Here is a 15,956-nt window from a genome sequence, read left to right on the forward strand (position 1 = left end):
CTTAAGGGAGTACTAAACATGGAATCAGAAGAATGACACCTACTACCACAAAAATACACTTAAGCACATAGCCCACAGACACTACAAAGTCAAGTCTATACAACAACCAACAACATAACGACAGGATCAAAATCTCACATATCAATACTAATCCTGAGTATAAATGGCTAAACGTCCCTCTTAAAAGACATGGAGTGTCAAGGTGGATAAAAAGACAAGACCCAACCATCTGCTATCTTCAAGATACCCATCTCACATCTAACAACATTCACAGGCTCAAAGTAAAGGGAAAGAGACAGATCTACCATGCAAACAGAAAATAAAAAAGAGCAGGAGCCACTATTCTTATATCAGATAAAATAGACTTTAAACAAATAACAATTAAGAAGGACAAAGATGGGTATTACATAATGATAAATGGTAAAATCCAACAAAAAGGCTTAACTAATTATATATGCACCCACTATTGGTACACCCAGATTCATAAAACAAGTTTTGCTTGACCTACAAAAAGACTTAGTTAGGCAACCACATCATAATAGTGAAAGACTTCAACACCCCACTGACAGCATTAGACAGATCATTGAGGCAGAAAGCTCACAAAGAGACTCTCACTTAAACTCGGAAGTGATTAACTGGACCTAATAGACATCTACAGAACACTCCACCTAACAGCCACAGAAAATGTTTTTAACGTCATTAGTCATCACAAAAATGCAAATTAAAACCAAGCCCAGGCCGGGCACAGTGGTTCACGCCTGTAATCCCAGCATTTTGGGAGGCCGAGGCAGGCGGATCACCTGAGGTCAGGAGTTCAAGACCAGCCTGACCAACATGGATAAACCCCATCTCTACTAAAAATACAAAACTAGCCGGATGTGGTGGTGCATGCCTGTAATCCCAGCTACTCGGGAGGCTGTGGTGGGAGAAATCGCTTGAATCCGGGAGGCAGAGGTTGTGGTGAGCCGAGATCGTGCCATTGCACTCCAGCCTGGGCAACAAGGGGGAAACTCCGTCTCAAAAAAAAAACAAAAACAAACAAAAAAAAAGAGCCTAAAAGTCAGTCAATAGAGAATTAAATAAACCATAATATATTCACATAATGGAATATTACATAGCAATAAAAAGAAACAAACCAGTGATAGATGCAAAACATGGATAAATGTTAGCAATATTATACTGAATAAAAAGAAGCCAAACACAAAAGAGTACATATTATGTGATTCCATTTTTATGAAATTTAAGAACAGGCAAAACTATGGAAACAGAAATCAGAAGAATGGTTGCCAGAATCATGCTGGAGGTACAAGCAACAGAAGAGGAAAAGACACAATGGTTGAGTCATATACTTGAGTCACATAAAAAAGAAAAATGAATTAATTAAAAATATATTAAATTCTTTTGATTTTTTTAAAAGATAAAATGAAAACAAGGAAAATTTCTGGAGCATGACAATATGTTACTCTAGTCAGAGCTCATCTAACTTTACACTTAAGATTGCCTGTTTAACGTAACTATATGTTAATAAAAATCACAAACAAATCAATAAATGAGTTAAAATTCTCCTAAAGACTATAGAAAGGGGCATTTATTCCTTTCTCTTCCATTGAAAACCACTAAAAACAACAACAAAAAAGTTGAGTAGTGGAAATGCGGCAAGATACTTGCACAGCCTCAAACACTACACAAAGTATGAGCAAATATTTAGCAAATACGTTGAACTTTAAGCCAACCACAGAGCACAGTAAGGCTGACATGTGCCACTTCCAATCTCAAACAGGATGTCGATTTCCCAAAATTTAAGTATCACTTAACTTTTGCAAATATCAAAAAACAATATAAACCCATATATATGGAAATATGCTTTTTTCTAGAAATAAATGAAAAAAACTCATTAATAGTGGTTGCCTTTAGAGAAAAAGGACAGAACGAGATTCTATTTGCTTCATTTTATACTTTTTTTTTTTTTTTTTGAGACAGGGTCTCATTGTTTCCCAGGCTGGAGTACAGTGGCACAATCATAGCTTTCTTTAATCTTGAACTCCTGGGCTCAAAGGATCCTCCCACCTCAGCCTCCTGAGTAGCTGGAACTACAGGTGCACAAGACCACGCCTAGCTTATTTTTTAATTTTTAGTAGAAACAGGATCTCACTATATTTCCTAGGCTGGTCTCCAAATCCTGGGCTCAAGAGATCCTCCCACCTCAGCCTCCTGAGTAGCTGGAACTACAGGTGCACAAGACCACGCCTAGATTATTTTTTAATTTTTAGTAGAAACAAGATCTCGCTATATTTCCTAGGCTGGTCTCCAACTCCTGGGCTCAAGAGATCCTCCCACCTCAGCCTCTCAAAGTGCTAGGATAACAGGTGTGAGCCACCACACACAGCCCACCTTGTACCTTTCTACACAGCCCAAATTTTCTAACCTTATGCAAATATATTATTTTCTTTTTAAGTAAACAGAAGTCACCTGGTCTCCTTTATTGTTTCCCTTTTTATGTACTCTTTGTATCCAATACAAACCAACAAATGTATTATTTAATAACAAAATTTCTAAATGTTCTTTTACACTAATTTTAAGCAAAGAATACTGAGGACAAATCTCTCCTCCAAGAACAAATTTTAGAAATGGTTAATAGGAGGTCGGGCACGGTGCCTCATGCCTGTAATCCCAGCACTTTGGGAGGCCAAGGCAGGTGGATCACCTGAGGTTGGGAGTTCGAGACCAGCCTGACCAACATGGAGAAACCGCACCTCTACTAAAAAATACAAAATTAGCCGGGCGTGGTGGCACATGCCAGTAATCCCAGCTACTGGGGAGGCTGAGGCAGGAGAATCGCTTGAACCCGGAAGGCAGAGGTTGCGGTGAGCCGAGATCGCGACATTGCACTCCTGCCTGGGCAACAAGAGCAAAACGCCATCTCAAAAAAAAAAAAAATGGTTAATAGGGCCAAGTGCGGGGGCTCACGCCTGTAACCCCAGTGCTTCAGGAGGCTGAGGTGGGAGGTTCACCTAAGCAACACAGCAAAACTTTGTCTCTGCAAAAAAATTTTAGAAACTAGCTAAGCATGGTGGCGCATGCCTCTAATCCGAGATACTCAGGAGGCTGAGGTGGGAGGACAACTTGAGCCCAGGAAGCTGAGGCTGCAATGAGCCGTGAGTGTGCCAGTGCACTCCAGCCTGGGTGACAGAGCAAGACCCTGTCTCGAAAAAAAAATACGTAAATAAATAAGGGTTAATTTTTCTTGTAACCAAAAATATACATTTTAAGATTACTTAAAACATGTTATCCTAAAATAAATGCTACAGTTATGGACTGAATTGTATTTCCCCAAAATTCATATGTTGAAGCCCCAACTCCCAGGGCCTTAAAAGGGGTTGAGTGAGGTCATGTGGGTGGAGTCCCAATCCAATAGAACTAATGTCCTTATAAGAAGAAGAGACACTAGGGGTACGTGTGCCCAGAGAAAAAGCCATGTGAAAACACAGAGAGAAGACAGCCATCTGCAATCCAAGTAAAGAGGCCTCAGAAGTCAACCGTGCCAGCACCTTCATCTTGGACTTCCACATTCCAAGGCCAGGCATAATGGCTCATACCTCTAATCCCAGCACTCTGGGAGACCAAAGTAGGAAGATTTCTTAAGGCCAGAAGTTCAAGACAAGCCTAGGCAACATAGCAAGATCCCACCTCTACAGAAAAAAAATTTTAAGTAGCCAGGCACCTGCTTGTATTCCCAGCTACTCAGGAGGCTGGGCAGCAAGATCACTTGAGCCCAGGAGTTCAAGGATTCAATGAGCTATGAGTGTGCCACTGCACTCCAGTGTGAGCAACACAGACCCTGACTGTAAAGAACCTAAATGCCCTTCCATGGTAGTTTAGATAAAGAAAATGTGGTACATATACACCACAGAATACTATGCAGCCATAAAAAAGAATGAGATCATGTCCTTTGCATGGATGAAGCTGGAGACCATTATCCTCAGCAAACTAACACAGGAACAGAAAACCAAATACTGCATGTTCTCACTTATGAGTGAGAGCTAAATGATCAGAACACGCGGACACATAGAGGGAACAACACACACTGGGGCCTTTCAGAGGTTGGAGGATGGGAGGAGGGAGAGGAACAGGAAAAATAACTAATGGGTACTAGGCTTAATATCTGGGCGATGAAATAATCTGTAAATAAACCCCCATGACACAAGTTACCTATGGAACAAACCTGCACTTGTACCACTAAACTTAAAATAAAAGTTAAAAAACAAAACACAAAAAACTGCTATCTTAATCCTTATTCATCAAAGCCTGATTATAATGCTTAATGAGATAAAGTCCAGATTTATAATCAAAATATCTTTTGAAATATAGTTATATTACTCCTTAAAACATACATTCTCAAACTTAAAATGGGTCAAGTGCATAAGAACAAACAATTCTATAAACCTTATCGTTTTAGTAAACTTAAAACAGAATTTATTTTACAATAATAAGATTTAAATTTCATGATGAAATCAATTATGCATAATTATATATACATAGTTTTAAACTGAAGAGCCTAACCTCAAAGTATCATTTCAACATGCCAAAAATGAACTAAAATCTGCAATTAAATAACACAAGAAAACCAAAAAAGGGACATATCAGAAAATAAACATTCAGTTTTATTACAATATTTTAAACATATCAAATAAAACTGTATACTTAAAATAAATTAATTTTATTTACCACCTGCAAAGGGAGAGTCCAGCGTTCTGAGCTTCTGAATTTGGACAGTGGTGATTGAACATGGACATCCTCTGGTTTTGCATTTAACATCTTTCTTATCTGAAAATAGGATGAGAAAATAATTAGTTTAATTGAACTATACACAAGAGCTAATTCAGCTAACAGAACCACTATATTACCCTGCATCAATAATTTGCTAACTGTTTTAAGGAGTTTTAAATTCAGTGCTTAATTTATATGCAATTAAATATAATTTTATTTACAAAAAACCTCTCCTTGACTCTGAAAGTCAAATGAAAGTTGAATGAAGAATCAGAAGAGCTTCCTAACTATTCTCTTGTCTGCTGTCTCTTCCCCTTTTAACCTTTCAAATGTCAGCCCCAGAGTTCTCTAATACATAAAACCTAATTATGGCTGCAATACTTAAAATTCAACAATGGTAGCCATTACTTACAGATAAAACTCTTAACAATTGTAAAACTCTTTACCATTTGGGCTCTTTCACATCACATCACATCAAAACTACAACCCAACCACAATGAATGAAATCAACCTTCTTCAAACACATCATATTATTTTATACCTCTAAACCTTTGCATATACTCTTCCCACAATCTAGAATGCTCTTCCTTCTCTCCCTAGTGAAGTACTCCAGATTCTTGTCAAAATTACTATTTTATCTACACAACCATCATGCCATACCACGCATTCCTGGAACAGAATCAATGGAACAGACCAATGGAACAGAACAGAGAACTCTGAAATAAGACCACACACCTACAACTATCTGATCTTCGACAAACCTGACAAAAACAAGCAATGGGGAAATAATTCTCTATTTAATAAATGGTGCTGGGAGAACTGGCTAGCCATATGCAAAAATTGAAACTGGACCCCTTCCTTATACCATATACAAAAATTAATTCAAGATGGATTAAAGACTTAAATGTAAAACACAAAACTATAAAAACCCTACAAGAAAATCAAGGCAATACCATTCAGGACATAGGCACAAGCAAATATCTCATAACAAAAATGCCAAAAGCAATTGCGATAAAAGCAAAAATTGATAAATGGGATCTAATTAAACTAAGGAACTTCTGTACAGCAAAAGAGTGAACAGACAACCTACAGATTGGGAGAAAAATTTGGCAGTCTATCCGTCTGACAAACTCTAATATCCAGAGTCTACAAGGAACATAAATTTATAAGAAAAAAACATCCCCATTAAAAAGTGGGCAAAGGATATGAACAAACAGTTCTTAAAGGAAGACACACATGTGGCCGACATCACTGATCATTAGAGAAATGCAAATCAAAACGACAACGAGACACCATCTCACACCACTCAGAATGGCTATTATTAAAAAGTCAAAAAACAACAGATGCTGGCAATGTTGCAGAGAAAAAGGAACACTTTTACACCACTGCTGGGATTGTAAATTAGTTCAACCATTGTGGAAGACAGTGTGGTGATTCCTCAAAGACCTAGAGGCAAACATACCATTTGACCTAGCAACATTACTGGGTATATACCCAAAGGAATATAAATCATTCTATTACAAAGATATATGCATGCACATGTTTGCTGCAACACTATTCACAATAGCAAAGACATGGAATCAACCCAAATCCCCATCAATGATAGACTGAATAAAGAAAATATAAAACATATATACATAGGATACTATGCAGCCCTAAAAAGGAACACAGTCGTGTCTTTTGCAGGGACATGGATGGAGTTGGAAGCCATTATCTTCAGCAAACTAATGCAGAAACAGAAAACCAAACAATGCACGTTCTCACTTTTAAGTGGGAGCTGAATGATGAGAACAGATGGACACAATGGGGGAACAACACACACTGGGGCCTGTCAGACCGGTAGAGGGAGCATCAGGAAGAATAGCTAATGGATGCTGGCCTTAATATCTACGTGATGGGTTGTTCTTGCGGCAAACCACCATGGCACACATTTACCTATGCAACGATCCTACACATCCTGCACATGTACCCCGAACTTAAATAAAAGTCGAAGAAAAAAATGTTCACCACTGTTTCCCTGGTACTTATGCCTAACACAGTGTCCAATACATGTTGAATACCCAATAAATATCTACTGACCAATGCTTTAATAAATTAGATTTCAGAAAATAATGTTCATGATATATAGGTAAGTAGGAAAAAAGATTACAAGACAGTATTTTGTGGTTTTCTATTTTTTAATATGTTTCTTATAAAGAGACAAATAAACTAGAAGGATACACACCAAAGTATTAATTCTGGTTGTGTCTGGGTGGCCTTAATTCGCCCAGTGAAATAAGTTCTTAATTGAACTTTAGAATATCTCTACAACAATCTAGTATCATTTTAGAAATATTTCTTAAACATGTATTTATTTACTCGAGACATGGTCTCACTCTGTCACCTAGGCTGGCGTGTAGTGACTCAAACATAACTTACTTCTGCTTCTACCTCTTGGGCCCAGGCAATCTTCCTGCATCAGCCTCCTGTGTAGCTGGGACCACAGGCATGCACCATCATATCTGACTAATTTTTTTATTTTTTGCAGACACAGGGTCTTACTTTGTTGCCCAGGCTAGTCCCAAATTCCTGGGCTCTGGGGCTCAAGCAATCCTCCCACCTTGGCCTCCCTAAGTGCTGGGTTTAGAGGCATGAGCTCCCACACCCAGCCAAACACTTCAAACACTTTTTTTTTTTTTTTTTTTTGAGACAGAGTCTCGTTCTGTTTCCCAGGTTGAAAGTGCAGTGGCACAACCTCAGCTAACTGCAACCTCCGCCCCCGAGTTCAAACAATCCTCCCACCTCAGCCTCCGAAGTAGATGGGATTACAAAAATGCACCACCATACCCAGCTAATTTTTGTATTTTCAGTAGAGATGGGCCTTTCACCATCTTGGCCAGGCTGGTCTTGAAGTCCTGACCTCAAGTGATCCACCCGCCTTGGCCTCCCAAAGTGCTGGGATTATAGGCATGAGCCAACCCACCAGGCCCAGGCCAAACACTTTAAATTCAACATGTATTAGTATCTTCTCCCTATATCCATCAAAGCTCTTATCCTTTTGGTAACTTATTTCCACTAGCAGCCTGGAGGGAAAAGGCAGTAATATAAACTACTAACAATAATGAAATATGCTAATTTTCTAAGAAAGTCTACCTTTTTTAAACACACTAACGCAACTTTACATATAAATTACGGGATTAAGAAATAAGTAAATATATTGTAGATAATGAGAGACAGAAAAAAATAAGGAAAGAGGAAAAGCTAGAATAAGCCTTGTGGTGTTGGACTGGAATCAGAAGTATCAGTATTAATTTTTTATAGATATATAGATAGAGATACAGAAATAAATATAGATACATGTGTTTGTGTGGGAAAATAGACATATGTATGTTGTATGTGTGAACATATATTTTTCTAGTCTTGTCTGTTGATAAAGCCTAAAAACAATGACATCCCAGTTGCAAGTATACCTAGCACACAGACCTGGGTTTCTAAATATCATCCTTCAATTGAAAGAACCAGGGCTCCCTGGGAAAGTGGTTGATTCCAAGCCTGGGGCAGGGAAAACACAACATAAGCATCTTGCAGTGCCAAAAAATATACAGTGTCAGAAAGTAAGTGTTCAAAAAAAAAAGATAGGAGCACGTCACAAGGGTACAGCCAACATGAAAGATCTCCCAAGGCTGGAATACTTTGACCAACAAATCTGTAATGACAGTAGTGGATTATAACTCATAGAATAAACTAAATATTCTATGAGTCCATATTGATACAAATAAATAAGTGAAGCCAAGCACAGTGGCTCACACCTAGAATCCTCACACTTTGAGAAGCTGAAGCAGGAGGATCTCTAAATAAATAAATAAATAAGTAAGTAAGTAAGTAAGTAAGTGGGGGAAGAGGATCAGCTCTGCCTTACATAAGAATTTTTATTTTTTAGAGACAGTGTCTCACTCTGTTATCCAGGCTGGAATGCAGTGGTGCAATCACAGCTGATCACAGCCTCAACTTCCCTGGCTCAAACGATCTTCCTATGTCAGCCTCCCAAGTAGCTGGGATTCCAGGCATATGCCAACATGCCCAGCTAATTTTTTTTGTAGATATGGGGTCTCACTATGTTGCCCAGGCTGGCCTCAAATTCCTGACCTCAAGTGATCCTCCCACCTTGGCCTCCCAAAGTGCCAGGATTACAGTTGTGAGCCACCACACTGGCCCCTTATCGAAGAATTTACATTCATAAATCTATAATGAATGAGCAAAAGAGAAAACCACCAAAATACCACATATATAAATTTGGAGGCAAGATACACTGATAGATGCTAAAATAGTAAACAAAAGTTTGAGAAGAAATAGTATATTTGCATAGATTCAAAGCATCTCCCCTAAGATATTTATTAATTATAAAGAGGAAAAAAGTAACTTTACAATGGAGGAAACAGGCAGACCCCATCTTAACCAAACAATCAAGGCTGATATTACCAGTATTAAGATATATCACTATCATGTACCCCCTGATATAATGCACTAAGAAGGTCATCATCACTTCTGTGGTATTCCTCCCAAAAAGTCATAACCTTAATCTAATCTTGAGAAACCTGAAAGAAACCCAAAGTGAGAGATATTCTACAAAATACTGTCCAGTTTTCTTCAAAAGTGTCATGGTCATGAAAGAAAAAAGACTGAAGAATTGTCATAGACTTAAGAAAACTAGGGAGACCTAACAACTAAATGCAATGTGGGATCCTGGATTGGATCTGGCAACAGAAAAAGGACATTAGTGAAACTGAAGAAATCCAAATGATGTCTATAGTTTAAAGCAGGTGTGCCCAACCCCCAGGCCAAGGACAACACAGCAGGAGGCGAGCAGCACGGGAACATTAGGGCCTGCACTCCCCCTCCTGTCAGATCAGCAGTGGCATTAGATTCTCATAGGAGCACAAACACTATTGTGAACTGTGCATGCAAGGGATCTAGGTTGCACGCTCCTCATGAGAACCCAATGCCTGAAAATTTGAGGTAGAACAGTTTCATCCCGAAACCATCCTCCCGACCCCCGTCCATGGGAAAACTGTCTTCCACGATACTGGTCCCTGGTGCCAAACAGGTTGCGGACCACTGGTTTAAGGTACTGTATCAATATAAATTCCTTGTTTTTTGTAATCATACTATACTTATATAAGATAATAACATTGGGAGAACCTGAGTGAATTTTACAGGAACTCTGTAAAATTTCTGTAACTTTTCTGTAAGTCTCAACTTCCTTGTAAACAAAAAGTTTAAGAAACACTGTAGTACATCTAAAAATCAGAGAAATGGATTAACTCAGTATTAATTTCTAATGGCAGGATTTCAGATTAATTGCATGAATAATGCAATAGTCTAAAGCAGGATATTTCACTTCACTGGATATAATAAAAACAAAAATAGTGGTAGTTAATACAGAGGTATTTCAAAGTAGATATGATAGTATTCATCCTGGCAATGTAAGGTTTTTTTAGGGGGCAGTGGGGGACAGAGTCTCGCTCTGTCACCCAGACTGGAGTGCAATGGCGCAATCTCGGCTCACTGCAACCTCTGCCTCCCAGGTTCAAGCGATTTTCCTGCCTCAGCCTCCCAAGTAGCTGGGACTACAGGCACCCGCCATCATGCCCAGCTAATTTTTTTTTTTTCTTGGAGACAGAGTCTCGCTCTGTCACCCAGGCTAGAGTGCAGTGGCATGATTTCAGCTCACTGCAAGCTCTGCCTCCCAGGTTCACACCATTCTTCTACCTCAGCCTCCCGAGTAGCTGGGACTACAGGCACCTGCCACCACGCCCGGCTAATTTTTGGTATTTTTAGTAGAGATGGGGTTTCACCGTGTTAACCAGGATGGTCTCGATCTCCTGACCTCGTGATCTGCCCGCCTCAGCCTCCCAAAGTGCTGGGATTACAGGCATGAGCCACTGCGCTCGGCCAATTTTTGTATTTTTGTAGAGACGGGGTTTTACCATGTTGGCCAGGCTGGTCTTGAACTCCTGACCTCAGATGATCCGCCTGCCTCAGCACAAGATTTTTTTTAACCTCCTATTTACCCCACTTAAACTAAATCCAGAGTTTTAAATGGAGAAACCACACCATGCAAATCTTAAGCCAAAAAAGGAAGTGTATCTAAAGCCATACTTTCTATATGGTCTTCTAAGGTACTCTTGATTTCCTCTCATTGTCTTCCTTTATGACTTCTTCTCCTTCTTTGTTAAATGCTATAACTATATAACATGAAGATGTATCATATTAAAGTTCTCTGTGCATAACTTAGACTGCTTCAGAGAAAAGGGTTTAATAAATTCTTATAATGTAAATCGGGATATTACTGCATTTAAAGAACAAAATTCTAGAAAAAAAAAATTATCTCTATATGCCAGGTATGGTGGCTTACACTATAATCCCAACACTTTGGGAGGCCAAGGCAGGAGGATTGCTTGAGGCCAGGAATGTGAGACCAGCCTGGGCAACATAGCAAGACCCCTGTCTCTACAAGAAAAAATTAAAATTAGCTGGTCATGGTGGCACATCCCTGTATTCCCAGCTACATGGGAGGCTGAGGCAGGAGGATCACTAAAGCCCAGGAGTTCAAGGCTGCAGTGAGCTGTACTTGAGCCTGGGCAACAGAGCAAGACCCTGTCTCTTAAAAAAAAAGAAAAAGATTATCTTTCTTAAAAGGAATTAATTTTTAAAACACTTCCTATATAGGTAGAAACTTCATTTTGTTTGTTTTGCTACTCTTGGCTTACGTAGGAGAAATAAATGAAAAAAAGAGGCTTAAAAGGACATATTCCCAATAGTAATGTTCAGCACATACCTTGAGTACAACTACTCTGCATCTATAGCATTACTAATGAATGCACATTGGTACTCTAATAGATTAAGTCATCAAAGAAATGTTGTGCTATGTTTTAAATAAAATCTAAAATGAGCTCTGGAAAGTATACTGGTCATCTGGTCCAGAAAGTATACTAGTCAACTATTTAAACAAAGTTGGTAGAAAAGTCTCCTGGTTAACCTTCAGTTAATTAGAATACACCACTCTCCCAAAACACTGATTAAAGTTTTATACTATTTTCTTTAAAATGTTATTAAAAAGACAAACAGCAAAATACTTTCAATATCAGTAACTCCAAACATAATAGGTTAAAAGCAAAACAAATGCATACCTCCGATAAATCAGAAGATGACTTTTTCCTTTTTCCTTCTGTGATGATTTCTACAAAAACCAAAGACGTGGTAAAAATTATCGTTTAACATCTAAATGAGATAAACAGTTTGACAAAGGAGATTCTTTCACATTCATCCTTTGTTTTAAATTGACTTGTTAGATTTAGAATTTACACATTTTACAGAAACTGAAGGGCTAAACATAAAAGTCAAAAAATAACTACACGTATCAGAAGAATAGCAGATTCTCACAAAATGTCTCCAGTAAAATATTTATATATATAAATATATATATAATGACAATAGAAAAGAAAGAGGAAAACTTGGCTCTAAGAACTAAACAGAAATTCCCTGACCAAAGACCTCACACCTAGTAGTAGAACCATTTGATCAGACAAATTCTTATAATGGGGGAGGTAGAAGCAGGTGAAATTCTAGAAGTTAGAAGTTGAGAATATTCTATAAAAACACTTTCAGTTCTACTACATATCTAAGCATGCTGGGCAACTGGGAACAGCTTAACTCTCTTTTACTCACCAACATTTTTCAGACTTGCTGTGGATTTTTCTGAGTTATAACTTCCAACCAGCAAACATTAATTCAATGTCTATTATGTGCCTGACACTGTGCTAGGCAATGAGTACAGTATAGTGGGCAAATTAGGCAGTACAGTATAGTGGGCAAATTCCAAACTTTCCTGGAACTTACAGTCTACTGAATATATCACAGATTTTACTAAAAAAATAAATGGCAGAGATTCAACATATGGTCACCTGCTTGTGACAAATGCACGACTGCAATTGCATAGGAAAGGGATGATTTTCAAAATGATGCTGAGGCAATCTGATAACCAAATGGGGGAATAACACCCTTGACTACCTCACACCATACACAAAATTAATTTGAAATGAATCATAGATTGAAATGTCAAAGATAAAAACAAAGCATCTGGATTTAAGTAGGAGAATATCTTCATGACCTTTGGGTAGGCAAAGATTTTTCAAAGAGGACACAAGTAGTCCTAACCACAAATGAAAACGTTAATAAACTGTACTTCATTAAAATTAAGAACTTCTGATCCTACTGTAGCTCATGAGCATGATGACTGGGTGTTCACACGCATCTGTGAGATGTGCCACCTTGAACCTTGTTACTAGGTCAGCGTATTACCCATCTGACATGAAAGAAAAATAAAGAACCACACTGGATTAGCATGTTTTTCTGTTTTGTTTTGTTTTGTTTTTGAGATGGAGTTTCACTCTTATTGCCCAGGCTGGAGTGCAATGGCGCAATCTCGGCTCACTGCAACCTCCACCTCCCGAGTTCAAGCGATTCTTCTGCCTCAGCCTCCCGAGTAGCTGGGATTACAGGTATGCACCACCATGCCAGGCTAATTTTGTATTTTTAGTAGAGGCGGGGTTTCTCCATGTTGGTCAGGCTGGTCTCCTGACCTCAGGTGATCCACCCACCTCGGCCTCCCAAAGTGTTGGAATTACAGGCATGAGCCACCGCGCCTGGCCTGGATTCGCTTTGAAAAAGAAAAAAGAAAAAAAAAAGGTCAGGCACAGTGGTTCATGCCTGTAATCCCAACACTTTGGAAGGCCAGGGCATGGGGATCACTTGAGCCCAGGAGTTCGAGACCAGCCTGGGCAACACAGTGGGACCCAATCTCTATAAAAATATTTAAAGAGGAGCTGGACATGGTAGCACATGCCTGTAGTTCCAGCTACTCAGGAGGCTGAGATGGAAGGATCACTCGAGCCTGGGAGGTTACAGCTGCAGTGAGCCATGACTGCAACACTGCATTCCAGCCTGGGTGACAGAGTGAGACCCTGTCTCAGATTAAAAAAAAAAAAAAAGAACTTCTGTTCATCAAAAATCATCGAGTGAAAAGGCATGTCAAGAATAAAAGAAAAATATTTATAATACATGTATTTGTCAAAGAATTCATAACCAGAATATATAAAGAACTCCTACAAAGCAAAAGCAAGATAATCCTATCTTCAAAATGGACAAAAGTCTGAATAGGCACTTCACAAAAAAAGAATATCCAAATGGCCAATAAACATATAAACAGGTGCTCAATTTCATAATCACTAGGGAAATGCAAAATTAAAATGGCAATGAAAACCATTAAACAGCCTTTAGAATGAGTAAAAGTAAAAAGATTGACAACACCAAATATTGGTGAGAGACTGGAACTCATATACTCTTGCTAAGAGTGTAAATGAGTACATCTGCTTCACCAGCATCTACTGAGGTTAGACACCTGCCTATGCAATGTCCAACAATTACACTTTTAGATAAATAACCAACAGAAATAAGAATATTCAGGTATTTTTGTTCTTAATATCCAAAAACTGGAAACAACCCAAATATCCATCAAGTATGGATAAACATATTCATATAATAGAAAACTATATAGCAATAAAAGATAATGAATTACTGCTACGCACAATATGGATACATCTCTCAGGCATGCTCAAAGGAAACCAGATGCAGAAGAGTATATGATTCTATTTCTCTGAAATTCAAGAAGAGTTAAAATAAACCTATGGTAACACTAGTTAAAACAGTGATGGGGGCCAGGCATGGTGGCACATGCCTGTAATCCCAGCAGTTTGGGAGGCTGAGGTGGGTAGATCGCTTGAGCTCAGGAGTTTGAGAACAGCCTGGGCAAAAGGGTGAAACCCCGTCTGCATAAAAAAGTACAAAAATTAGCCGAGTGTGGTGGGGTGCACCTGCACTCCCAGCTACTCAGTAGGCTGAGGTGGGAAGATCACTTGAACCAGGCAGTTGAGGCTGCAGTGAGCCATGATGGCACCACTGCACTCCAGCCTGGGCAACAGAGCAAGACACTGTCTCAAATTAAAAAAAAAAAAAAAAAAAAAAGTCACTGAACTATACACTAAAGATATGTGTACTGTATGGTACTTAAAATCAGAAATAATAATAATAACTAATGAAATATAGACTACCCAGAAATCTATATTGCTGAAATGATTTCTTCTAAGTTCATAATACACAGCATTAGTTTCACTATATGCATTTGCTGAGAAACCATGTAATGTTTTCCTGATCTAAAAAATTATTTTTGGGCCAGGCGCGGTGGCTTATGCCTGTAATCCCAGCACTAATGGGAGGCCGAGGTGGTTGGATCACTTGAGGTTAGGAGTTCGAGACCAGCCTGGTCAACATGGGGAAACCCGTCTCTATTAAAAATACAAAAAAAAAAAACTAGCTGGGTGTAGTGGCAGGTGCCTATAATCCCAGCTACTCAGGAGGCTGAGACAGGAAAATCACTCAAACCCAGGAGGCAGAGGTTGCAGTGAGCCAAGATCACACCATTGCACTCCATCCTAGGCAACGAGGGCAAAATTCCATCTCAAAAAAAAAAAAAAATATTTTCACCTCTACACTTAAGCTTTTGATAACTTCAAATAATTTAAATAAACTAGTACTCAAGTTGACTACCAAAAATAAAGAATTTTTTAAATAAGTGATAAGAAAGTATCCTGTAGAAATTCATTTTCTAGTCAATTTTAAATTTAACAAAACACATATCTACATATACACAATGGAATACTATTCCGGAATGAAAAAGGAAGGAACTCACGTCTTTTACAGTAACACAGAACTGGAGACCTTCATCTTCAGTGAAACAACTCAGATTAGAAGCTCACACCTATAATCCCAACACTTTGGGAGGCCAAGGCAGGATGACTGCTTGAGCCCAGGAGTTTGGGACCAGCCTGCACCACATGGTGAGACCCTGTCTCTAAAAATATTTATTTGAATTAGCTGGGTACAGTGACACCACCTGCGGTCTCAGCTGCTTGGGAGGCTGAGGTGGGAAAATCGCTTGAGCCCAGGAGGTCAAGGCTGCAGTGAGGCATGTGGAGAATCGCTTGAGCCCAGGAGGTCGAGGCTGCAGTGGGCCGTTTTTGCACCACTGCACTCCAGTCTGGATGACAGAGCGAAACCATTTCAAAAAGAAAAAGAAAAAAGAAAAAAAAGAA

The 15,956-nt window shown here is 38.9% G+C and overlaps 1 protein-coding gene and 1 non-coding gene across 26 annotated transcripts in view; one reads left to right on the forward strand and one right to left on the reverse strand.

Annotated features, from left to right (window-relative positions):
- SENP7 (SUMO specific peptidase 7) overlaps positions 1-15,956 on the reverse strand; it is a 199,069-nt gene that overhangs the window by 174,895 nt on the left and 8,218 nt on the right. For 8 of the 25 annotated variants that reach the window (XR_008547289.2, XM_054682115.2, XM_054682111.2 and 5 more), the window contains exons 2-4: positions 15,758-15,901; positions 11,937-11,986; positions 4,726-4,824 (exon numbers count right to left, since the gene is read on the reverse strand). Coding sequence is in view for 23 of the 25 variants with exons in the window: in XM_054682115.2 (XP_054538090.1) it covers positions 4,726-4,824; positions 11,937-11,986; positions 15,758-15,901 (293 nt within the window). In the remaining 2 variants the exon portion in view is untranslated. Of the gene's footprint in view, positions 1-4,725; positions 4,825-11,936; positions 11,987-15,553; positions 15,573-15,757; positions 15,902-15,956 lie in introns of those variants that run through there. The other 17 variants (XR_010155284.1, XM_054682116.2, XM_054682112.2 and 14 more) reach the window with 6 other exon arrangements.
- LOC112208859 (small nucleolar RNA U13) lies at positions 13,015-13,117 on the forward strand. The gene has a single exon (XR_002943411.1). It is a non-coding gene; the product is annotated as a small nucleolar RNA U13 (small nucleolar RNA).

This window comes from Pan troglodytes, chromosome 2 (assembly GCF_028858775.2).
Source record: "Pan troglodytes isolate AG18354 chromosome 2, NHGRI_mPanTro3-v2.0_pri, whole genome shotgun sequence".
NCBI lineage: Eukaryota > Metazoa > Chordata > Mammalia > Primates > Hominidae > Pan > Pan troglodytes.